This window comes from Equus asinus, chromosome 21 (assembly GCF_041296235.1).
Source record: "Equus asinus isolate D_3611 breed Donkey chromosome 21, EquAss-T2T_v2, whole genome shotgun sequence".
NCBI lineage: Eukaryota > Metazoa > Chordata > Mammalia > Perissodactyla > Equidae > Equus > Equus asinus.
This window is the reverse complement of record NC_091810.1, coordinates 26,808,448-26,835,243: the sequence shown is the minus strand read 5'-3', so window position 1 is coordinate 26,835,243 and position 26,796 is coordinate 26,808,448. Positions and strand designations below refer to the sequence as shown.

General features: G+C 34.5%; 1 protein-coding gene across 21 annotated transcripts in view; it reads left to right on the top strand.

Annotated features, from left to right (window-relative positions):
- Positions 1-26,796, top strand: part of CHL1 (cell adhesion molecule L1 like) — a 210,427-nt gene that overhangs the window by 112,206 nt on the left and 71,425 nt on the right. For 11 of the 21 annotated variants that reach the window (XM_070492631.1, XM_070492620.1, XM_070492637.1 and 8 more), the window contains exons 2-4: positions 15,142-15,328; positions 20,471-20,576; positions 24,298-24,485. In XM_070492631.1, coding sequence (XP_070348732.1) covers positions 15,238-15,328; positions 20,471-20,576; positions 24,298-24,485 — 385 coding nt within the window. In that variant the 5' untranslated portion in view covers positions 15,142-15,237. The remainder of the gene's footprint in view (positions 1-15,141; positions 15,329-20,470; positions 20,577-24,297; positions 24,486-26,796) is intronic. The other 10 variants (XM_070492626.1, XM_070492632.1, XM_070492621.1 and 7 more) reach the window with 1 other exon arrangement.

The following is a 26,796-nucleotide window of genomic DNA, read 5'->3' as shown; positions in this document are numbered from 1 at the left end:
TTTTGCAGTTTGAATGTCTCTGATGATGTCATAGGTGTTTGGACAAACTTTCTGAATGGCTCATACAGTGATAGGCATGAAGATTGTCTAAACATGAGCTATTGTGGTGATTTCTCTGAAGTTCATATCAAGTCTTTCACACTCAGTTTGTGAAAGACTTCACAGAACAGCAGTTTTAGTTTTCAGTGATTCCGTGTCAAAAAGATGGGAGAAATTTGGAAACATTAGTTTGGAGATTTGTAGCCAGATATGAGGAAACTAGAAAAATTTAGGATCCAGTCCAGTTTACAGTTAGAAAACAAAACCTCAAAGACAATTAACAGCACTAGAATCTAATATCCACAAGCTATATTATAGTTTCTACTGAAACATAATTTTTCTCTCTGCAGTCACCCATTTCTATCAAAAATAATAATAATCAGACTAATTTGTTTGCAAAATAAGTCTAGTCTTATTAAACTTGGCCAGATTATTTACATAAGTGCAGCAAGAATAGTGGCTGGCCATATAGGCTCTTTTAAATCTGCTGTCCTGGAACTTTTCATAAGGAATCTCAGATTGAACTTTTAAAAGCTTCTCAAGGCTAGGAAGACAAGCCAAGGACTTGCCACCAGACATCACCTGCAATACCTATAGGTTGAGAGAATTCCTCTCTTCTCAAGGTCCTCAAGCTCCTTCTGAGGTTCCTGTAGCTGCCTGGAAGTGACCTTCCTTACTCACCTGGTAAGGCTATGAGGAACCATGTAAGCAAGTTACCAGGCTGATTTTTCTAAAGGCCTTTATTGACTCCATGAAGTCAACTTTAGTTTTTTAATCTGTTTGGTCATGTCTTGTTTTATGCACATCATTCTCAAATATGACATTCTGGTCCAACCCTTGATAATATAACCAATGTTTCCAATTGTATCCTGTTACAAAGAGAACAGATTCCTGTTGAACTTATGCAAATAACTATGTTGCCATAAAGAATACTCTTTAAGTTTCCAAATTCTGGGGGGATCAGGTAGGGAGAAAAAGTAATTATTTCATCTTTGTTCACCTAGGTATATTTTACCAAATTACTGTAAGTCATAGGTGGCTGAAGAGAAAAGAGAAAAGATTTTGCTTAAATCTGGAAAAATAAAATATTAAAGAATCAGCAATATTTTAAAGAAAAGCTCATAAAAAATTATAATCATCCTCATTATTTCATTTATCCCATGTAATTAATTCTTTTTCTGCTTGAATTCAGTTTTTCCATTAGTTCTTGAAATTCTTACCCAGTTCAGTGTTGTATCTTAAAGTTATCAGAAAACTTTATTTGTCAGAGAGCTCAGAGTCCTTTCCATGAATCTCCTTGAAGATGAAGCAATTTTGCAAAAGCATCAGAGTAAAACAATAACTGTAGATAACAAAAGATTTTAAAATGACCATGGTTAAAGATCTGATGAAGTGTCATTACAGTGCTATTGACAAGGAAATTTGGTTATTTCTGTGACATACATTTTAAGATAATAACTAGAATTCCAAGTGATAATGTTTTACCAGGGCATGTCAGATTTCTAGGAATTTCATACAATTTTGGGAACACAAGTGAATAACATATACGCACACAAATATAAACTAGGAAGATTTAGCATCACTTATTTGACAATGCTTCCCGTGTAATTTAACATATCAAATAAACCTAATTATTTTAACATTTCACCCCTTTTTTTTTCTTTGGATAAAGAGAGAGAACAGATATTTTGAGATGTTCCAGGAGCCCTGTGGAAAAGCCCAAGTTACAGTCAGGTCAAAAAGACATCATTTAGGATTTGATTTGGGGAAGTTTCTCAAAAATATCAGAAAGTTTTGGACACTTGACTAAAAAGGATCATAGATCATTATGAAACAAAACTTATTTACTTAGCCAAAGTGACAAAATATTTTAAAGGCAAATATAAAAGTTACATAGTTGTGAGCAAAACATAACTTTTAATATTGAAAATACTCAGTTTCTTTACATATTCAAAGCTCTAAAAAAGACAACATGAAACACAGGATTGTTTTCTTTTTCATTTTCTAAGGAAGATTAGCCCTGAGCTAACATCTATGCCAATCTTCCTCTACTTTATATGTGCGTCACCACCACAGCATGTCTGACAAGTGCTGTAGGTCTGCACCCAGGATCTGCTCCTGCAATTCCGGGCTTCTGAAGCAGAGCATGCTGAACTTAACCACCATGTCATAGGGCTGGCCCCAAGGAAATTATTTTGATAAAACACAAAATCTTTGCCTACTAGGCAGATTTCTTAAAAGGTAAAGAAAAGCCTTTTACAATCTGTTGTAAGAGTAGACCGATAGACCAAGAAAGAAAATTGTTTCAGTTTTATGTACATATACTTTTGATATTAAAGCTTATTTAATTAATTAATTTATTTTTACTGAGGAAGATTCACCATGACTTAACATCTGTTGCCAATCTTCCTCTATTTTGAATGTGAGCCACTGCCACAGCATGGCCACTGATGAATGGTGTAGGTCTGTGCCCAGGAACCAAACCTGGGCCTCTGAGGTGTAGCATGCTGAATTTAGTCACTAGGCCACCGGGGCTGACCCTTAAATCTTATTTTTTAAACCCTTATAATAACAATTCAATGTTAGCCAGCTTGACCACACAGGTAAGATTCTCTCTTCCCAACTTTCTATACCATTTTCCCTTTATTCTTCTCTTTCCAGTTCCGAGTAACCAGTTTTATGTTAGGTCAAATTTGTTAAATTTACTTTCTTTTTCTTTAACAAAAATGTATTTCCATACCTCACACATTTTCTTAGCCAAAAACACTTCCTAGTTTCCTTGCGTACTGAGTTGTTTCCCTTATTATTTCTAGTAGTTTTAATTACAATATTACTTAGAATTCTTAACCCTTAGAACCCTTAATTTCTAGTGAAAACTGATAAGCAATTGTGAACTGGATGTTACAATAACATTCTTTAGATTGGGAAATTTATGAATACATAATTTCTAGAAATGTATGTTTCTTCATAGGACAGTCTTTCACTGTGGAACAGGGCATGTTTACTCACAGATCCAAATATCTTTAGTTCTTTTATGCTAAGAAGACAAATGTAGATAAATCTATGGACAATAATTAATGTTTAAGAATTTTATCTTATTTGGAAATAATCTAGATAATCAATAAATTTCCATCATTTACCTTAATTGAGCAAGATTCTAAGGGTGGAAGTAAAGATTTTTAAAGCTATTTTTTAAGTACCCATAACATAAAACATGATTATTGCTGAAAAGTTCATGTAAAAACTCTTACTTACTTGTTTCTAAATCACTTATTCTCAACAATTATGTTTAGACTACCCACAAAAATTTCGTGAAACATGAGACAAAGTCAGCCATCATCCCAAGCTGTTTTCCTTGCTGACAAATTTTGTAACAGAGATAAAAGAAGTTATTTGACTAATAATCCTAGATAAAATCAAAGCCATATGTCTGCCATGTATTTAGTGCTGATAACTCTGAAAACGTATGTTTTAATTAAACCAACAAATTTAACCTGGCTATTAGTTACCAAAGATTATCTCAGATCATGTTAACTTGGAAAGCATTTGGATTCGTTTCTGTATTTCTGAGTTTAGAAATACTTAATTCCTGTAAGCACTTATTTTAAGTCAATTAAATAGAGCTCTTTTACAAATTAATTTTGGAAATACCATCTGGAGGTTGAAAAATGTCACACATCTACAAGATACATATATAGACACCTGTGAGCATACGGACAGATGCAAACAGAGACCTTATAGCTGTCATCATAAAAGTTTAGCCATGAGTCAAGTACGATAATATAAAACCCACTAGTTTATAAAAGATCAGGTGGATACAAATTTTATTTCTGGCAGTTGCAAAAAGTTAAGTGTACCTGCTCAGATGGCTAAAGTTTTTTTTAATAATAATTGTGGAGAAGATACTTAAGGTTTCTCTTGCCCAATTTCCAAGTAGCTTTTTTTGTTATTCCTGATGAGAGTCATTGTCCTAAAGTTTGAATTTTGAAAAATGGCTCTTAGTTCCTAGAGAAGATGACTTAGCAAATCTATATCACAAAAGAAGAGAAAGTGTCTAAGTTTTCTTCAAGGAGTTTTGGAATATGTTTGTCTAATATCAGAGGCCTAGGGTACTTACTACTTAACTTTTTCTTTCTTTTCCTTAATTGTAGGACAGCTTGATTTCCAATGTCTCAATCTTTTACCATATCTACAAGCATTTTGAGATGAATAGTGGGGGCTTGGAGATGGTAAAAGGGATAGGTGATGGACTTTAAATTGATTGTGGAGCTGCAAGTCTGGTTTTACCAAGATTTGCAAGAAAAAGGTAGTTATTTCCCATTCCCCAAAGAACTGGATTGCAACCTGAACATCAAGGAGCTGACCTGTCCATACAACCAAATTTGCTTCTTTATATCAGGGAGAAGATTTCCATTCTAACCAATAAGAAAATCAAAAGATTCTTATGTTTTAGAGCTCTAGGTTTTATTTCTTTTTTAGTGAGGAAGATTGGTCCTAAGCTAACATCTGTGGCCAATCTTCTTTTTCTTTTTCTTTTTTCTTTTCTCCTCAGAGCCCCAGTACATAGTTGTATATCCTAGTTGTAGGTCATTCTAGTTCTTCTATGTGGGATGCCACCCCAGCATGGCTTGATAAGCAGTGCATAAGCCTGCATCCAGGATCAGAGCTGGCGAACCTCAGGCTGCCAAAGCAGAGCATGCAAACTTAACCACTCGGGCATGGGACCTGCCTCTAGAGCTTTAGGTTTTAATGCAGCATGCCTTTAAACAGTCTGTATGAGGCTTTCAACAAAGGCCTTTGAATGCACTTCTTTGAGTGCACAATTCAAACTTAGACCAATTCACCTTAGGGAGAAAGCCTCTATTACTGCTTCTATTAGCCTCTGAATATCAGCTGCCAGCTGATCCATTTCCTGATCATCTTTTGAAAAGCCTGGGAGAAATTCTGGTAATCTGTTTTCTCTATGAAGGGGGGCATTTTCCACAGGGGTCATCTGTCTTGTCTGTTAACTACAGTATAATTATGTGTGGGAGGAATATCCCTCAGCAGCCAGTCAAGGTCTCTGTGAGTGGGGTTGTGAATGTTTCCTGTTCTTTCTAATTCTTTCCTAAATTTGATATGATCTTCTGAAACTGGAGGTAAAAAGAGTTTTATAATTTCATTTTGGTAAAGGAGCCCTGAAGGCTAGCCACCATACTCCTCTTTTCCATTTAATCTCTCCATATGTGCCAGTAAGAAAATTATTTACGATTAGAGCTCTCTGAAAAAGTTTTTTTCAAATATAGATGTTTTTCCAGTTCAAAGGATCCATCATCTGGCCATTGACAAGTAGGATATTATATTAATCTCAATAGCAACTCAAACCAATAAGCCTTTTATGGCTTAATCGTGGACACCAGGGGCCTCCCCAAAGAGAATGCAAAACATGTAGCCTTCAAAAGATCCAGAAAGTTCACTCTCAAGGTTAGCCTAAGAAAGTAAAGACCTTCATTGTTACAGGTGGTAAGAATGATGTAGTGAATATGGTGTCTCTGGTTTCCCATGAGAACCTGAGACGCCTCCAGTCACAGACCTGCTAATCTGTGACATGGGGCAGGAACTACTGGAATGGGACTTTTCTAGCAAGAATGACACAATGAAGGTTGAAACGACAAAGGCTTCTTATGAACTGGGAGCACTTATGACAAACTCCCCTGAAAGCTGGCATAGTCAGACAAAGTGAATACTTCATCTTGGATCCACAGCCTGTTTGTTTGCCAGATGCATGTCAGTACATGCATCCTCTGGCTGGCAGAGACCAGAGAGAATATTCCCACTAGTCACAAAGCCAAGCCGCCAAGACACAGAACAAGATGAAAGGAAGACCTCATCAGACCTGTGTTTTTCCTTTTATAACAAATGACACAAAACACAGAGACAAAAGAAAACAATGACCATCTCTGGGAGGAAGAGGATCAACAGAAAACAGGAGTATTCATAACAAAAATCGTTACCAAAGTTGCCATACCTAAGCAACTAATTTTCACACACTTATTTTCTCCTGCTAATCTAAATTTGGAAAGGAGGAGACATGGTGAAATTTTTACCTTCCTTTCTTGGTGGGGCATTACAGAGTGGGATCCAGGAGAGCTGAGTGGTAAGAATTCTTACCCTTCGCCACTTCTGCCAGTTTTCCAGGATCCCATCTGGGGCTCTAGAGTGAATATGGTGTCTTAGCAGGTCCAGTTGCCAAACTGTGGGGGAGGAAAAATAATTTTCCCTTTACCTTCTAGGTTCTTGATCGAGACCCTCTTGTAATAAAAAAGACAGATTAACAAGGGAAAAGCAAAAGTTTAGTAACATGTATAACTCCTGTGTACATGAGAGATATACAGGAAAACTGAGTAACTCCTGAAATGGCCCAAGCCACCACCTTAAATAACATCTCCAGCTAAAGACAGAAGAAGATATTAGGGGAGGGGTGGCAGTTATGGGCAGTGACTGGGAAAAGCACAGTAAACAAAGTAAGGTTTTTAGGCAGATTTAAGTCATTGCCTTCTCTACTGATGAGCATTTTTAGCATTTGAGTCATACTTCTCTTCCTGGAACAGAGAGGGAGACATCCATACAAATGGAAATTTTCTGTAGTGAATGTAAATGTCTCTTACAGAGGGTAACTTCTACTAAGTTTTCAAAGCTTTTCCTGTGTCTCTGTTTCTTAAATATAATCAGCTCAGAATAAACCTTATGCCAAAGAGGCATATATTGGGGTGGCATATTGTCTTCCCCTTCCACATCATTATTGTAATATTATATCTACATCATGAAGATGTTATGAGAATTAAGTGAGTTGTTTATATGGAAAAGCAATTATGACACATAAAAATTGTTCAATAAAGGTTACAGGCTGATAGCTATTATTAGTATTGATATCTTTTTGTTAGCAGTTATCATTTGTTGGTGATGGTTCATAAAGCAGTTTCTTCCATGTGTGGATTTTGATAAAAATTATACACACAGAGATACACAGATTTTCATAGTCAAGTAAGTTTGTGAAGTCCTAGATTAAGCAAAATCAGATTATTAGCCTTTATATGCTAATGTGCATTGAAAATTTTCAGAGGTACATATAGCAGTGCATATAGCATGTCCCCAGTTCATTGACCACATAACCTTCTTTTCACCAAGCACGCTAAACACCAGTGTATCTCACAGTGAAGGTAGGGGCACTTTTCAGGCAGGGTAATTTTTCATTGTGCAGGACTGTGTTGAGCACTGCAGGTCATTTAGGATCCATGATTCCTACACACTAAATGCCAATAGCTCTCCCCAGTCATTGTGACATCCAAAACTGACCCCCACATAATACAAACATCCCCCAGGGGAGAGATACCAGCCTGGTTGGAATCCAGTAGGCTAGAGGAATACAAACAAGTTTTGCTCTCTTTTGAATGGCCATCTAAAATCCTCTAGGAAAGAAGATAGTGGAATGCTTTTGGTGACTAAAACTCTTTAATGGTTTGAGAAGTGGTTATATGGATTTATACTTATGTAAAAATTCACTGAACTACACAGCTAAGTTTTGTGTATTTTAGTACATCTATGTACCTCGATTTAAAAGAAAATCCCCAAGATGATCATCACTGGTATTTAAGGTGTTTTGTGAGAAATTACTCAGAATGACTTATGTGTTGGGATGTAAGATCATTTTCTCCATCCCTGCAGTAAAATGATCTTGATTTTTGGTACTTTTTCTTCCTTTTCCTCTATTATGAAAGTATTTGAATTAGATGTCTTTATAGCATACTACTTGGTAAGAATTTTGGATGCACAGGTAAACAAAGGGGAAAACCAAAACAAAAGGAAGATTGATTAAGTTATATTCCTGTCAGAGCTCAACCACAGTATATTGCTATTTAATTAATAAATGGTATATTAATGATATTAGTTTAGCCAACATAATTATTAATTAAAGCTGACATTTTTCCAATAAAATCAATTTGCTTATAATAAAATTTACATTTCTTTGATCTTCTGCTGGGAGGATGAATTAACACTCTAAGCAATTCTTTTGTCTTGTCACTTCAGTGACATGAAAGAGTTTGAATGGAGATGGCCATAATGTACAATACTGCTTTTGTTTTCAGAGTGAAAAGCCATTAACAGTTATTTCAGGATTACCGTGATTATGATACTTGTAAATTGATTTATGGTCTTAGCTAAGCAGGCGAGTGAACAAGGCTTTTAATTTTCTTTGTGTTTATCCTTTCCCAGTTTCAAGGTGTTAAGTGATTCAGATCATACTTCAGGCTTATGGAAATATGGAAATATGCTGGACTTCTTCCCCTTAAGACCTAATTCCTGAATCAGGGGAATAGCCTGACAGTTGCATAAAAAGGAATTTCATAAAGGGACACTTGAGGTCAGAAGGAAGTGAAGGTGACATCCAACTCATCATGAAAATGTCAAATGGCCTTATGAAAGACACTTGCTTGTTGCAGCTCACTGATTCTTAAGCCCTTATTGTGTGGAAAAAAACATAAAATTTCCACAATTCCAACTTATATCACTGTCCCAGACTGTTATACAAATCCACTGAGTTATTTTTAAAACTACAATTTGGACGCCAGTGTTATAGTATCTCCATTCCTGCTGACGATAATAAAAGTTGCTGATCTATTTCAAGCTTCCTGAGTAGAAAAATGTTGTTTAATGATTATCATGCTCGAAGTTAATTCTGATCTCTAGAATTCATGGCGGCTGAGACAACTTAATGCTGTTTCTTAGTGAAGAGGAATGTCAACACAGCACTTTTTTTAGCTGTTTACATTCCGTGCAGGACAATTAGAGAACCTTAGTGTCAAAGGTTTTGAGTAAATACGACACCATTACTGTTAAGTATAAAAAAAAGTGGTTATTAGGGAATGTTTATTGTTCAGAATGTATTAATAGCTGGAGACCTTTAAACTGATTTTAAAATGCTTTGTGTTTCTGTTCAGTTTAGAAGGGTAGGATATATATGCATAATAGTCCAAAGTGACAATGTAATTTTAACCCATTTTATCCCTTTTTGCCTTTCTGTACTTTATTATTGAAATTTAAAGCGGACTCCAATGGAAACGTAATGCAAAATTGGTGAATTAAGGATCAAAGCATGAAAGAACTATCAAAAGACATCCAGAGGATATACTATCAGCTACTCAGAATTAAATAATTACTATAAATTGGGCTTATATTTTACTTATTTGGACCTATAAAGCAATAAGGGGCAAACATTGTGTTAAATTAAATGCTTGTTTTAGTGAATACATACATTTATGTTCCAAGGGACCCCAAATTTTCTGAATCTGGTTCACACAGAAGAGGCTGGATAACACAGTAGCCATAAGGGAGTCTTTCTGTCCTTTTTGTTTGTTTTAAAAGTATGCCAATAGGTATTCTCATGACTTTGCCCACCTTTTGCCTAACGGAATCTCCTTACTGCTGTTGGAATATTTTAGGCTTGTTTTTTATTTCCATACACTGAATAGACATTAAACATGTCTGCATTACGGAAATGTTAAATTATACCCTAAAATAGATTAGTGTAAAGAACCTCCATATATATATATTGATTGCACAGCTTCAACAATTATCAATATTTTATCAATTGTTTTATTCTATACCTCTCTGCATCAATTGGTTATTTCTGCTTTGCAAACAACACCAAAACAGATTGATTTAATACAGGAAACATTTACTATTATCCCTAATTCTACTGTTTCTTCAGACGTGCAGGGGAGGGAAAAATATCTTTTTTCCTTCTACCCTTCTAGGCTGGGTCTCTGTAACAAACAGCAGATTACCAGGAGAAAAGCTTGGAAATTTATTTGATGTAAGTTTTATGTGATACAGGAGCCTTCATAAAGAAATGAAAACCTGAAGCATTTTTATGCTAGGTTTGATGAGGAGTGGAAAGTCATGGAAAAATGCAGTAGAACAAAAGGGGTCTGAGCTAAGTGTAGTAACCCGTGAGAAGCTAGGCAAGGTCTATTTGCTTAGATTCTGTAAATTGTCCCTCCATCTTCGCAGTTAAGGAAGCTCCTCTTCGTGCATGGATAGGAGGAAAACCTCTTACATGAGCGTTTTATGACCTGCTTCAGGGGAAGATCAAAGAGTTTTTCCCACATCTGCCATTTGTAAAATTCCTTCGCCTTAAAATATTCAATATGCCAAGGTGCTGTATTTTTTTTTAATTTTTATGGAGTTTATGGTAGTTTACAACCTTGGGAAATTTCAGTTGTACATTATTGTTTGTCAGTCATGTTCTAAGTGCACCACTTCACCCTTTGTGCGCCCCCTCACCCCCCCTTTCCCCTGGTAGCCACTATTCTGTTCTCTTTGTCTACATGTTTAACTTCCACATGTGAGTGGCGTTGTACAGAGATTGTCTTTCTCTATCTGGCTTATTTCACTTAGCATAATTCCTTCAAGGTCCATCCATGTTGTTGCGAATGGGATGATTTAGTTCTTTTTTTATGACTGAGTAGTATTCCATTGTAATATATATACCATATCTTCTTTATCCAATCATCAGTTGATGGGCACTTAGGTTGCTTCCACGTCTTGGCTATTGTAATTAATGCTGCAATGAACATAGGGGTGCGTGGGACTTTTGGAATTGCTGACTTCAAGTTCTTTGGATAGATACCCAGCAGTGGGATGGCTGGGTCATATGGTATCTCTACTTTTAGTTTTTTGAAAAATCTCCATACTGTTTTCCATAGTGGCTGCACCAGTTTGCGTTCCCACCGGCAGTGTATAAGGGTTCCTTTTTCTCCATAACCTCTCCAACATTTGTTACTTTTTGTTTTGGTTATTTTTGCCATTCTAATGGGTATAAGGTGATATCTTAGTGTAGTTTTGATTTGCATTTCCCTGATGATCAGTGATGATGAGTATCTTTTCATGTGCCTATTGGCCATCCGTATATCTTCTTTGGAGAAAGAAGATTCTTTCTTTCTTTGAACATGTCTGTTCATGTCTCCTGCCCATTTTTTGATGGGGTTGTTTGATTTTTTTGTTGTTGAGTTCTGTGAGTTCTTTACATATTATGAAGATTAACCCTTTGTTGGATATATGACTTACAAATATTTTTTTCCCAATTAGTGGGTTGTTTTTTTGTTTCAATCCTGTTTTCCCTTGCCTTGAAGAAGCTCTTTAGTCTGATGAAGTCCCATTCATTTATTCTTTCTATTGTTTCCCCAAGGTGCTGTATTTTGAGGTAGTATGTGCTGAACTCCGTCAGGTGATTCTACTGACCTTAGCCAGTCCGGACTGCTGCTGACCAGGCTGGCTCATGCATCTGTGTTCAGCAGGCAGGTCTTCTGGGGCTGGCTCGTCTAGGATGGTGACCTCTCACATTTGGTGGCTGGCTGGCTGTTGACCAAGATTACAGAGGGTGACGTGACATTGTTTCTCATCTTCTAGCAGGCTAGTGCCCTCTAGACTTGCACAGGGTTTCAAAAGAGAGAATAAAAACCTGCAAGTCTAATTGAGTCCTAAGCTCAAACTCATTCTATTGATCAAAGACTGGCCAGATTCAAGACGTGAGGAAATAGCTTCTCGTTGGGAGGACCTGTAAAGTCATACTGCAAAGCATGTGGATACGAGGGAAGAGGAATTGAAGACTTTCTGTGAACAATCTACCACACCCCCCCCACCCCACCTTTTTTTCTTTTTTAGAGTATTTTAATCAATTAATACAATTTTACTACTAAGTACTTTAGTGAATAGTCTTTTATTTATTAAGTTGTAACAATTTAGTAACTCTAGTAGAAGCCATACAAGTTAACCATACTCTTTTGATCAGAATATTATTACTAGAGGCTATACCCTAATTACCACTAACAACAAAAGTACTACCATCACTGTCACTATAGTAGTAAATTTCATTTGTTATTCTGTGTCAAACATACATTACCTCACTTAACCCTCATAAGTGTGCTATAGGGCAGCAACTCTTACATTCATTTGTAGAGATGAGTGAGAGGTTGGATAGTTAGTAAGTGATGACTTTGAGCTCATTATATACTGACTCCATCTTCCATAATCTTATGCAGTATGCATCACTCTCTTCTGTTAACTGGTCAGCAGGCCACAATAGCTTTGCATTTATTTGGGAAGTCAGGTAGAATGGACAAAGGTTAAGCCAACTCTCTTTTCCATTTCTTAAAGCAGAAGATGAATTTAAGTGAAGAGAGTAAGTTGTTTCTAGATTTACCACAGTAGAACCAAGTTAAGAACATCAGAGGGATCTATGAGGTCAATTTATAATATTGATGATGTGTGTATGTTAGAGGCTATTGTTTTAGAGAAACAAAGAGGTTTATTTGCTTATTGTTGTATTAGGAGTAGTCCCATGTGGTATGCACACCTGTCCATTTTTCTCTTTCTGTCTCGAAGCCAGTGTGTTATTAATCCATATCACACTGTTCGTACTAGAGAAGCTGAGGTACTCAGGAAGCCTCAATTGTTAATGACACTAAGACATCTATTTACTTTTGAGTTAGATGTCAAGGAGGATTTTCTTTCCAAGGATGAGCTAGGATAGTAGGAAGAGTTAACCCAGTTTGTCCTGATCATGAAAATTCACTGATTCTCTTTTGGGTTTGAAGTATGTCATTAGCATTAAGCAATCAGACATCAGCCTTATGTGACTAGGCCTCAAAAATATGTTAGTATATTTTCTTCTTGTCTTAGTGTCAGCTCCATCCTGAATTTCAATAAGTGCTTATATCTTTGAGGTCTGGTGTGAGGCATTAAACTCATATTCTTTGAAGAAAGATAAATGGGAATATGATTTTATTGCTATCTTTCTATTGCAAAACATAATTACTAAACAGTATGCCCTTTATACATTCTGACAATGAAATTATGACTGACTTACCCTTTTCAATCTGAAAGCTATTTTCCGTCTGTCGTCATCATGTAATGGAGTCTTGCTTGCAGGGGTTCACATTTTAACTTCCAATAACTTTTATGTAACAGCCTCTTAACGTATAAGTCTCAGGTAAATTGAAGTTAATTTCTGCAGGAGAAAAGGTCAGCAGTAGAATTAACCATTATTCATATTTTGTAAACTGATGGTATCATCAGTGTTTGTTATATCTCTTAATTTATAGTCTCATTTTCAGCCAGGGTTCAATGTGGCATCCTTTGATGGGTGAGAATTTCTTGGATCAAGACTCTGTAGTTAAAACTATTAAAGTTCCAAAAGTCAGATCATCACTATTGAACAATTAGTATCTACGAGGTATTTTACTATGACAATTAGGGACTACTAAGCTGACTAGCCTAAATCAGGAGATTAACTGAAATTGAGCCTGTTCTCACTTATTCAACTGTCTAGTACTTTTATTCGCTATATCAGGGTAGGATGATAGATTAATCTGGAAATGTGGTCTCCTAACAGCATCATGGTTTTGAAAGCGTTTCTCCTTACAAATAGAGGACAGCTCATTAAACAGATACATGAGATACCCTTAAAGAAATCATCACTGCATATTAATGGAACAGAATATTAAATAATAGATTGCAGATAAAGAGTAACATATAACTATAGATAATGAATTTAGATTATTATCAAAGTGTTTCAGAAGAGAGAAAGAAAAGGAAAATTCAAAGGACAAGGCATTAATATTTTCTCCTAACTTTACATCTTATAAATAGCTAAATGGTTCAGTGTCCCCCAACTTTGTACAAATATGTAGAACTCAGTTTTTATAGTTAGGCAATGTTCTGCTTTTTATAATGAAAGCAATTTTTTCCACATTTTATTTTGTTGCTTGGAATAATTCATTAGATCAGGAAGGTGGGTGTCAATTAGCATAATGTCACATTTGAAAATATTTTTAATTACCAATGTAAGTTACTTGTCATTTTAGGAAATATTCTGAACCACACAAGGATAATTTCTTTCCAATTCCCATTTTACAGACAGATCAATTGAGATCACAGTAGAGTAATGTCATTACTCTGATTCAAGAACAAAGATTCACAACCTATTTTGGAGACAGGAATGGGATTATTTTTCTTTATGATCACTATAACTTTTTTCAAATTAAAATATAAATAGGATTACTGTCTCTTCAGGCTTTCAAAATTATAAAATAAAACAGCAGTGTTAGTTATTACTTTAAAATTGACCTGCTTGTATACATATGTGAAAGAAGCCCGTCCTTAATCTCTTCTGATGCAACTTGAGTTGAAATAAGTAAAGCCAAAATACTTGGCATTAAATATAAATTTAATGGCATGTCTGACTCTATACTAATTAATTTTTTTTCGCTAGTTCTAAGTGAATAAATAGAGTAATTGATTTTTATGGAAAAAGAAAATCATGTACCTGAAAAACTAATTATCACATTTGGGAGCAAATTCATTTTTAAGAATACATTATAAACAATATTTCAGTCTAGTATCACAGTGTTTCAGAAAAAAAATGGAAGCTTAAGAGAAAGTAAAGTAAAATCGACATTTTAATTTTTATTCTACTTCTGCAAACTTTGGTGTGAATAAACCTGTTTAAGTGGAAAGCGACTGATGCCGTTATTTTCTGCTTAGTTAAAGTGGCTGGTCCTTATTCATTTGTTCTTCATTCTTCTACTCCTTATAGCTCATATTTACCTTCTATTAGTGTGAAAACTTTGAACATGAAAAGTTATTTTGCCAGAAAAATCAAAGATTAAATTCGTGATGCTTAGTAAATGACTCAAATGGGGTTAGATATCTGATATAAAGAGTTGATTGAAAAAGAGCCACCTTTTGAATGAAATGGACTAAATGAAGTTATTCTCATCGCCACTGACACTCATTAGCGTGTACTAGAGTGCCATCGAGTAAAAGTTGCTCTGACTGAAACATAACGATTCATTGGAATGGTTTATGGTTTATAAGATGTCATATATCAACTGTGCCTTAAAAATAAAGAGAAAAAACTAGTTACATTTATGTGGAGTTATTAGAGAATAGTTTCATAAAGAGGAAAATTAATGCCAACAGAAAAACGTATTTAATTTTCATTATGTTGGTATTTTTTAGAATATATAAACTTAGAGTATGTTATTCTGTTTGTTTTTTGAGTTTCCAGGTTAACCACGTTCTCCTCAACTTGAAACCAAAAGTACAACGAGATTTTAAATTTTCATTCTTTCTGGATTGCCTCCTTCTTGAAGAACAATGGAGATGCTATTAAATGGAAGAGGTTTAATCGTATCTCTAATTTTCTTCCTGTTAAAATTCTCCACAGCCATTGAAATACCACTTTCAGGTAAAGTGACAGCATTCAATACCTACTTTATGGAATTTCATATTTGCATTTTAATTTTTAAGTAGAATACTTGTAGATTGAGAATGTGATTTTTCTATCATATTTCCATATATTTTCCAGCAATCTGTCATCAGAATTCATCTCTGCCTCTTTCCGTTTTTGGATGGCTTATATTTGGCTGTTTGCTATAATTATTTTGCAGCTCAATCTTTCTGCCTCTCATGCAAACTTGGCACATAATCTATAGACCAGGTGGTATTTTGCCATGTAAGATAGTCTGCAATATTACCAACAGCTATTACTTTTGCATACTCAGGTTAGTTTATTTTAAGGAGAATTGTGATTCAGAAATTACTGGTATTCAATAAATAATGACAAAAAGAAAGTGAATAATCTTTGTATTCTTTTTCAAAATGATTACATATTTAAGAATGAAAACAATGAATTAGAAAAATATTTTAGAAACATTGTTATAGTACACAACTGAAAGTATAAGATGATATCTACTGAAAATCCAGAGCATTCTTTAGTGGGAATTCATATCAAGAGGTTAGTCAGTGGTTTTATGGAAATATATATCTTAGCATCTGTTGGTAAAAATGGATAAAGACTTTTAACTATAGTAAATCAGTTTGAATAAGTTACAGTAATTAAAAGTTCAAAATATAAGACATCTGCAAACACAGTTTCTGTAATAGTGTATCAACTATGTCATGTTGAGGTTTGGGGAATTTCTCTTGTGTTATAAGTACATGAGATCTAAAAGACCCTTGAGAGATTATTTAGATATTTTTATCCATATAGTTCAAATATTGTCCCTACCATCTTTTCCATATATAATTTAGAGAGTTATAATACAAGAGGCATTTGTTATTAGAATTTTAGCATTGGAAATAATCTTTTCAGATCATCTATATTCTAGATAGTTAGTCATGACCTCAGAAGGTTGAGTAAACATTAAAGAAGTGCTAACGCTGAACTGAAATTTTCTTCTGACGTACTCAGACAGTCTGAATGTGAATAGAAAGGGAAGTAACCCTCTTACTGTATAATATAATGTGTCTTCTGAGGGCTGCCTTAAATTACTTGATGTGGCAGTTCCACATCACACACTTTGGGCAACCTTGCACTAGTAGTTCAACCCCAAGTTAAGAATTCCTTCTCTACCATCCTTGACAGAGGCTCAAGTCTCTGTCTCAATATTCCCACTTCTTCAGGATTTCTGCTTCCTTGTTCTACAGATGTACAGATTGAAAGTTCTCTGTATATCAAGCTGAACTCTGTTAGCCTACACACAATATATAGCAGCCTAGTTATCGAAATTCTGGCCAAGACCCTGAAATAATTCATCTTTAATAGATTTTTTTGGTTTGAGTATGCAATGCCAAATTAAGAGCAAGTTTCTTGGTGATCCTTGCGAAAAGGGGTTAACAATTTTACCTTTTTTTCCCTAGTAGCAACAAAGATGCACTGAGATTCCTGACCACATTCTCTTAGAATCTTAGAATATACATTTTCTCTCCGTCTTTTCTTATTTAGTTCATCAATGGTGAAGGGTGTGAAATTGTGTATTAATCCATAGCAGACATTTTTATTCTGGTTGTCTCAGTTACTCATGCATTTTCATGCAGTAATGTCCTTAGACAACAATTGTTATAAAATATTAATGACATGTTTTCAGAACAACTGAATATTATCCATTTATTTCAGTACTCTAGAGCACACACTAGCAAATGCAACTAAGGCAGGTATCCAATTTGAATGTCAACGAGGCTAGTGTCTCTGTAATTGGCCTAATTATGGAAGAAGGGATTTATAATGTAGAATATATGTTCTTATAAACACCCAAAGGTTATTAGCTCCATCCCCTGAACAATTAGCTATTGCTGAGACTTTACAACCTTAGCAAATTTCAGAAAGAATAATGTTCTAATAAACAAGTTGTTCACAAGTTATTAGCTGATATCTTAGGGACTGTTGCTATTGTGCATCATCCCTCACCATTTATAACTGTAGTAAAATTTAAATAATATCAATTTACAGTAAGCTTAAGACCTGATCTACTTAGAAATAGTAGTAATCAGAAACAAGGTAAATGTCAATGAAGATCGGAGTGTTTTTGCATGTTGTTAAAATGTTTATGAATATCCAAGGGATAAAGACTGAACTTGGGCTAATGTCCCTAAGCTAGTAAAATTCAATTATCAGATGAAAGGTAAAGAAAATTGAATTTTAAAATTGACAATGGCATGTAGTTATTATTCTAGGCTGGCCGTCAATGCTCAAAATGTGATTTGTGGCCCTCTCAGGGTCCCAGAGACTCATTCAGGCAGTCTAAGACATCGAACATTTCATAATAATACTATGATGCCATTTTTGTCTTTCACTGGATTGACATTTGCACTGATGTCACAAAAACAATGGTGGGAAAGCTCTTGTTGTCCCAGCTCAGATCAAGACATTGGTACCAAAATGTACCAGTACTCAAGGTATTTTCCACGGACATATACTCACAGTGAAAAAGAAACAAAAGTAAAAACAGAATAGCTTTGCTTAAGATTACCCTTGTTGAAGCAGTTAAACCTTATTGATTTTCTTACATATCCATCCTTCAGTATATTTTTCTTAACGTACGTTCTGTGGGATGAACTGGGAAATATACATAAAGTAATTCTGCTGTGTGACAAAGTCCTGTGATAGTCTCTGTTCCCTGATTGTGTCATTGTTTGAGCACCAAGCTGAATGCCATTTTTACTTAAAAGTACAACTGACAGACAGATTTTGGTTACTCTGACAGGTTTATGGCAGATATTTTCCCCAAAATGAACCAAGTGAGCCTGTCACTTCAAGGGAAACAACTGGCAATATGTGTTGTCAATGATAAAATTTGAGTGTTTAAGTAAAAATTAGAATTGTGGAGAACTTGTATTCTCCACTCTGAGCTTCACAGCTTCCCCACATTTAAGACTTTTCTGGTTATATCAGTGAAGATACTAACAAATGTGAATTTTTGATATTATATAATGAAATGCGTCAGTATTTGGAAGATCTGCATAACTCAAAGAACCAATATTTGATGATTATTGTGTGATGTTACAAAATCATGTACGAATTAAAAAGAACCCATGGATAAAACATTTTACTATAGCAGAATATGAAAAGTTTATTAAAATGGTTTTAGATTCCATATTGCAAAAAATGTTTAAGAAACTACCACTTGTTGAGTTTTGTTGTAGTATCCAACAACAATATCCACAGTCATCAGAAATGACTATAAAATATCTCAGCCGTTTTCAAGCTGAGGCTGGCCCCTCGCCTGTAATTTTTAAGAATGTAAAGGGATCCTCAGGCCAAAAAGTCTAAGAGCAATTTATATAGCCTGAATCCCTAATGTTACAAATGAGAAAACAGAGTGGTTCAGGGCCTGGCTCGGTGTCTCGGGGTTCAGGGTCCTATTCATAACTCCACTGTGGAATATTACTCATGTAAGTTAGGCTCACTGCATTGCTCCAAATTGCTTTTCTCAAAACATCTTTGCCAAAGTCAGGCTTGTGCTTCTCAACCATTTGGACTTCCTTATGAATTCAGTCCTGTCCCCTTAGTTGTAAGAACTGTACTAAAATGGGAAGGTATCAATTTGAAAACTATTGAGCGCTCATTGACAGGAGATCTTTGTATATATCATGATCTGTGCCCTATTTCAAACTTAATCCAAATTTGTGTCTCCAGCATTAGTACACTTACTTAATAGTCACAGTTCTCACAAATTCCATCGAGGTGCCTGACTTCATGAGAGATGAAGTCATCTCCACTTTTCAAATTGGTCTTGAAGTTTACTTGTCAAATACTAGCTAAGTTTATCACAAGGTGAGGAGGTATTTGAATATGTAGAATCCTTTATTAAAATGCCATTATTTATTAGCTATTATTTTTATATTAATGTTTATTAGTGTTAAATTCTATAAGGGGGGAAGAAACTTAACCTCAAGTCCCCAGTGGTTAAATGGGAAAAAGATATGAAAGAGAAATTTATAAATGAGAAATGACAAGTAATAAACTCAGGGAAAAACATTTATTAACAAATGCCATAAATGGAAATAAAATAAAAATAAAGAGAATGAGGAGGTTATATTTTCCTTTGTAATAATTAGTAAAATATTTTATCATTTTTATTTTTATTTTTATTTTTTGTAAGGAAGATTGGCCCTGAGTTAACATCTGTTGCCAATTGTCCTCTTTTTGCTTGAGGAAGATTATTGCTGAGCTAACATCTGTGCCAATCTTCCTCTATTTTCTATGTGGGATGCTGCCATAGTTTGGCTTGATGAGCAGTGTGTAGGTCTGCTCCCAGGATCCAAACCCACGAACCCCAGGCCACTGAAGCAGAGCATGTGAACTTAACCACTATGCCACTGGGCTGGCCCCTCATTTTTAAATACTAGTGTTCATTGGTGACAAGAATGTGGGAAACCACTGTACTGTACATATCTTGTTTCTGGTAAATACCCCCGTGAAATGATATTAACATTTATCCAGAGTGATTACCATTTGTGTCCATTCCTGGATATTTATTGTAAGTCACTACGTCAATAAAGGAAAAATATATATGCTGGAGGATGTCTATTGAAGTACATGTTACCTGGAAGGAGAAAAATGTAAAAAAAAATCTCTGTCCAATAATAAGATAATTATTAAATAAGTTATCACATATCAATGGAAGGAAATAATCGAATAGCAATAAATTAATTATAATGTCTTATAAAACTATAAAGAAAAAAAGAACTATCAAAATAACTGAGCTAAGTAAAAATGCATATACTCATCAACATAGACTAAATGTCAATAATTTAAAAATAGATATTTTAAAGTTGACATGGAAATTTTTATTCTGCTTCAAAAATTGTCACATTTTTCTGGGGTTAAATAAAATAAACATATATGGCAACATGAAATGATGTCAGTGAAGTGTATTAGAATTAAATACATTTTGCAATGAAGTCAGATTTGTTCTATAATTTTTACTCTTTTACGGTTCTTTTACTTATCGATATAGAAAGTATATTTAGTATTTATGTTATAGCTAAATTAACCTCACTCAGTTTTTGAAGAGCATTTTCTTTAAATACATATTTTAATATTTAGTTCAACAGGTTCCAACCATCATAAAACAGTCAAAAGTGCAAGTGGCCTTTCCCTTCGATGAATATTTTCAAATTGAATGTGAAGCTAAAGGAAATCCAGAACCTACGTGAGTAATCCATCAAAAATATAGTGGTTTAAATGTATAGAGTCTTTTTGCTTCTTTTTCGCTCTGACCATTATATACTTGTTGGTCTATAAATCTATACACAATTAAAGGTAAACGTTACCAAATGAGTGGTAGCCATGTCTATAAAAATAAAGTTTGGTTATTTTTCATATGTTCTTCTGCCAGTCAAAATTATTTTTACCATAAAATAAATTCTTATGTTAAATATTTAGCATAGGCTTCGGCACTGTGGAAATATTCAATTCCTTACCTTACAAGTGAACAAGGTGGCTAAAAAACAGGAGATCCTTTATTCTACTTAGTGAAAGGTAGCAATTATTAAGCCAAAAGTTAATACGTTTATAAACGGTATTTTATACATATTTATTATTGCATGTCCTTAAATGTGACGCATATCTTATTCAGTGAATAAGTTGTTACTTTACCTTTTTTAAGTTGTTATAGAAATATTTGGTCATCCCGGATGGCAGAATACTATCTACGTGGTATATTAATTACTATCCAGTGTTTTTAAATTAAATAATTGTTACTCTAGGTGATCCTAATCAGTGATGAAGTTCTTTCAAAGTACCTCCTGTGTTTTGGAAGGGAGAAAGAAATGTGTGTTTATTAAGAGTGACGAGGGAGAAGCTGTGGGGAGAATTTCAGATTTTAAAGTTCCGGGTGATTCTAAAATGGGCAGCAAAGCTACGTAATTTTATTGATTTGCTTAATTATTTTATATCCATTAAGAACATACATATTTAATGAAAATTGACTATTTGAAATTGTATTGTGACTAACATTATTATTGCCTGATGATTTGATATTTTAAAAATCATTCTTAGTGTATCATTAACATGCTATATTATCATTATTTCTGTATTTTACCAAATAGAATATATTCTATCAGTGTATGTAAATATGGATAGAATTATACAGAATGAAGAAGAATTTAGTCAATCAATGTGAATATAGATCAATATTATGGTTTATATTAATATTAATTAACCAAATTATTATATCAAAAGATAAAATCATACAATCACCAGAGATGATTAATGATTAAATGTATTTATCATGTCAATATCCAGCATCGAGTTTAATTGTGAAATACTACTAGCATGTACTAACATGTCTAATAAATTCAGAAATAAGAATGGAGTATCTGCTATTAACACCATTATTTATTTTTCTAGAGTCATGTCCAATACAATTGTGTAAGAAAATAAAATAAAGACTATAAATATTAAGAAAATATGATTAATAATATTATATTATTATTAATTTGATATTCTATCTGAAAGTCCAAGAAAATACATTGGACAAAAACAAGCTTTTGTAAATACGAAGTGTTGCATTAAGTGGTCAATTATAAATAAATCTTTTTTAGAAAAGCTTAATTAGATGCTACACAAAGCAGTTAGAAAATAATTAGAAAACAAGAAGAGAAACATATCCATCACAATAGCAAAAGGAACAGATTGAGCGATGTCAACAGTGACAGCAATATCAAGAAAGACAATATCTAAAACTATGTAACAAGAGCTATGTAGGATCTCAACTGGGGGAGGTGTCCATAAAATTCTGTCTAGGATCACAAAAGAAGATTGGAATGAATGAAAAGGCGATGTAACATATTGTCAAATGGAAGTGTTTAATTCTGTATATGTGAAGTGATCCCAGTCAACATAGAGGAATTTAAAAGAATAGATTCTATATATCCTTTTGGAAGGAAAACATAAAACATAGAGAGAGAGAAGTGAAAGAAGTTGCTGGTGGAGAAGGCAGGCATACTCCTAACAAAAATATATGTCCCAGGGGCCGGCCCCGTGGCCGAGCGGTTAAGTTTGTGCGCTCTGCTTCGGAAGCCCAGGGTTTTGCGGGTTGAGATCCTGGGCGCCGACATGGCACCACTCATCAGGCCATGTTGAGGCGGCATCCCACATGCCATAGCTGGAAGGACAGACAACTAAAAGTATACACCTATCTACTGGGGGGGATTTGGGGAGAAAAAGGAAAAAAAAGGGGTTGGCAAATTGTTAGCTCAGGTGCCAATATTTGAGGAAAAAAAAAAAAGATTGGCAACAGAGGTTGGCTCAGGGATATACCTGTATCCCATGGAGGTTTGTTATTCCTGTTGAAAGAATCATCAGATACATCAGCGTAAGAATTGGTGTCCTGAAACATACCCAAATTTACATGGGTCACACTTGTATATAAAATGCTGAATAAAATCAAACTGGGAAGTCGTTATTTGTCTGTTAGATTGATAAAGATTAAAAAAAGCTTTTTACAGCCTTGTCAATCCATAAATATGACAGTGTCACATGCTGGAGTGGGAATTTAACTGTGTATATTTTTTCCAGAAAACAATTCTGCAGCATTTATAAAAGCTATAAAAATTTTCTTATGTTATTGGTTTATTGATCTCACTTTTAAGGAATTGGCCTGAAGAACTGTTTGGACCTAGAGAATTATTTGGACAAGCACCAAAAAACAAATATGTGGGACTGTTTACCATAGTATTGCTTATAAAAGGGAAAAAATGAAAATAGTTAAGCAACTTAAATAGTAACCATATGACAGAAGATAATATAGTCATAAAAACTGTCTTTACTAGCATTGTAATAACTGGAAAAACTCCATTGTTGAAATTATATATTCATGTGGTCTCAAATATGTGGCAAATATATCTAAAAATATTGATGGAAATGTGATTGAATTTAATAGTACTTGTGTGTTTTTGAATTTTGAGTGTGATCTTTATACATACACACACATTACATATTTATATTTATTATAGTCTCCAGAATATTAGTAAAAGTCCTACATTATCTTTCTAATTGGAAAAATTAAAAAATAACTTTAATTTAAAAATAGAACAAAGCCTGCCTTCAACTTATATTCTCCCAGTTTGTAATAGCTTTCTTTTTTTTTTGAGGGAGTTTGGTCCTGACCTGACATCCGTGGCCAATCCTCCTCTTTTTGCTGAGGAAGATTGGCCCTGAGCCAACATCCATGCCCATCTCCCTCTATTTTATATGTGGGATGCCTTCTACAGCATGGCTTGCCAAGCGGTGCATAGTTCCACGCCCGGGAGCCGAAAGGGTGAACCCCGGGCCGCAGAAGTGGAGTGCACGAACTTAACCAGCACGCCACCAGGCTGGCCCCTGTAACAGCTTTTTTATGGCTTGTGTTTTAGTCCATTCAGGCTGCAATAAGAAAAATACCACAGGCTAGGTGCTTTAACAATGAATATTCATTTCTCACTGTTCTGGAGGGTGGGAAATGCAAGATCAAGGCACCAGCAGAGTTGGTGTCTGGTGAAGGCTGCTTCCTGGTTCATAGCACGTGGAGGAAGACAGTAAGAGTGCTCTCTTTTCTAAGGACACTAATCCCATTCATGCGGACTCCACCTCATGACTTAATCACCTTCCAAAGGCCCCACCTCCTAATCCCATTACACTGGAGGTTAGGCTTCAACATATGAATTTTAGTGGAACGTGAAGTTTCAGTTAACAGGAGCTGGTAAGATTTCTCAGATTCTTCTGAGGCCCTTATTTGTATTTTATTATATTCTATTAAATATATGTGGGTTTTTTTTTTTTTTTTACCATAAACTGTCTTGGTTTTGTCATTTCTATACATTTTTTTAATCAATACTTTAAGAAATATATTACGATTTTTCAAGATTATTAAGTTTCATTTTATCTTACAGATTTACGTGGACTAAGGATGACAAGCCTTTTAACCTCTCTGATCCTCGAATAATTGTATCTAACAACTCAGGAACATTCAAGATCCCAAATGAGGGGCACATATCTCACTTTCAAGGGAAATACCGCTGCTTTGCCTCTAATAAACTCGGAGTCGCTGTGTCAGAAGAAATAGAATTTATAGTTCCAAGTAAGTATTACAATGGAGATTTTGTTTTACAAACATTTTTGTGAAGTGTTAAGTAGGAATTATACTGGGCTCTAACGAAATGACACATTGTCAATTTAGTCAGCTTATGTGTGCCTTAAATTTTATTTGTAAGAGAAATTCTCTTCCAGGTCTTGATACTTAGAAGTGGATGACCTTGAAAGTGAGGTAATTTTGTCGTGTTTCAGTAACTTTATATCTCACATGGGGAAAAATAATATCCACTTTGCCTGATAGGATAGGAATTAAGTTACATACATTATCAGTCAGCTTCAGCTAAGTTTTACTGTAGCAATAAGTAATCTCCAAGCCCCTGTGTTAACACAAGCTTATTCCTTGATTGTGGGATTAACTGTGGGTCTGACAGCTCTTCAGGGCAGCTATTCTCCAGGCAGGTTCCTCGGTGATCCAAGCTGATGGAGATACCATTATCCTGTGACTGTATCATATGAAATTCATGTCACCATGGCCAAGAATCTGAGGCAAACAGCATGGAAAATTGCTTCCAATGAGAAGTTACACTGGCAACTTCTTTCAAAGTTTTGTTAGGTAGGGCAAAGCAAGTCACACAGCCTCACCTAACTTCAGTATTATGAGTGCCCATTAGGAGAGGAGAACCAGTAATTGATATATATTGATAATGTCTTCTGTACAGAATAATCGTGGAAAACTGTAAACTACTTTAATATTAAGGGTGTTATTTATCAATAATTGTCACCAAGAGTAAGTGACTTCAACATTACCATATTCGGCCTATGTGCATGGGATCTCTGATGACCAATTTCCATATTTGGTCATTTATTTTTCCTGGTCTTAAGCTGGCTAGCATTACATGATTCTAACTGAAGTCTTGACAGAATAAATTCCTATGTATAAGACTGTCATTAGCTTCTATTTGGAAATTTCTTCTTGCAGAGTTCTAGACATTGAAGGAAGTCAAAGTCATAGATGTTGCAGGATGTGAATACTTTATGCTGGGGGACAGAATGTACACAAACTTCAGAAAAACAAACAATAAAAAGCACATGTGCCTTATCCTTACAGTTGGGGCAGGAGACTGGATTTAAATTAGAATACAGATCAAATTTAGACTCTTCCAAGTAAAGTATACATCTTAAAGTTATAGAGTAATTATACTAAAAGTAAAAAAAAATGTGAATGATTATCAACCTATGTGGTGAGAGGAAAAGGAAGAAAAAATAAGAAAGGAGAGAAAAAGAAAGAAAGGCGAGATAAGCAGAAAGGAAAAAATGTAGAAATAAATCCAAATATATATCATTAATTCATGATGAATGTGAGTAGACTAAATGCTCCAAACTAAAAAAAAATCTGTAGACTATTTGCAATGTAACACACCTAAATCATAAGGATATAGAATTTTTGAAGCTAAAAAGATGGAAAAGATATCCCAGAAAAATACTATTTAAAAGAAAGTAAGTATGGCTATCTTAATATCAGTCAAAATAGACTTTATTTTAAAAAGGCTTCCTGGAGATTAAGTCACGAGACATATATTATATTCAAATGTATGAAGCAAAAATAGAGCTACCAGAAGAAATAGACAAATTTATCATAATAACAAGAGATAGTAACGTCTCTCTTTCATTATTTGGTAGCTCAGGCAGAGAAAAACATCAGTAAGCATGTAGAAAATTTAAAGAACCCTATTACAAGCTCCAGCTAATGAACATGTATAGCATATTGTACCTAAAACTGCAGAATACATTTTTTTCAATATTTGATGATGTATTAGCTTTGAAGAAAATATGACCAAAATGCAATTAAGTTGAAATCAGTACTAAAAAGAAAACCAGAAAAGTCATATCTTTGAAAATTAATAAACGTATTTCTAACTAACACATAGGTCAAATAAGAAATGGCAAAGTAGAATAGAATATATTTTGAAGTGACAATAGTAGAAATTCTACATAGCAAGACATGCTTGAGGCACCTAAAGTATTATGTAGAGGGATAATTTCATCTTAAAAACATATTAGACAAGAAGCAAGGATGAACATTAATATCTAAGCTTATTAGGTAACATAATTTTAGATGAAAATGAATGAGCTCACTTAAGGTAACAAAATAAACTCAAAAGAAATACAGTGAAGGGAGAAAATAATCTAGGAGCAAAAAACAAGTCCAGCAAAGAGGTGTGAAAACTTTGTAGTTGAAAAATATACATATTTATGGAAAAACAAAATTGTCTCAATAAATGGGAGAATATCATTTTCATGGACTGGAGGACTCAGGAATGCTAACATGTCATTCTCCATGAATTGATAGATAGAAT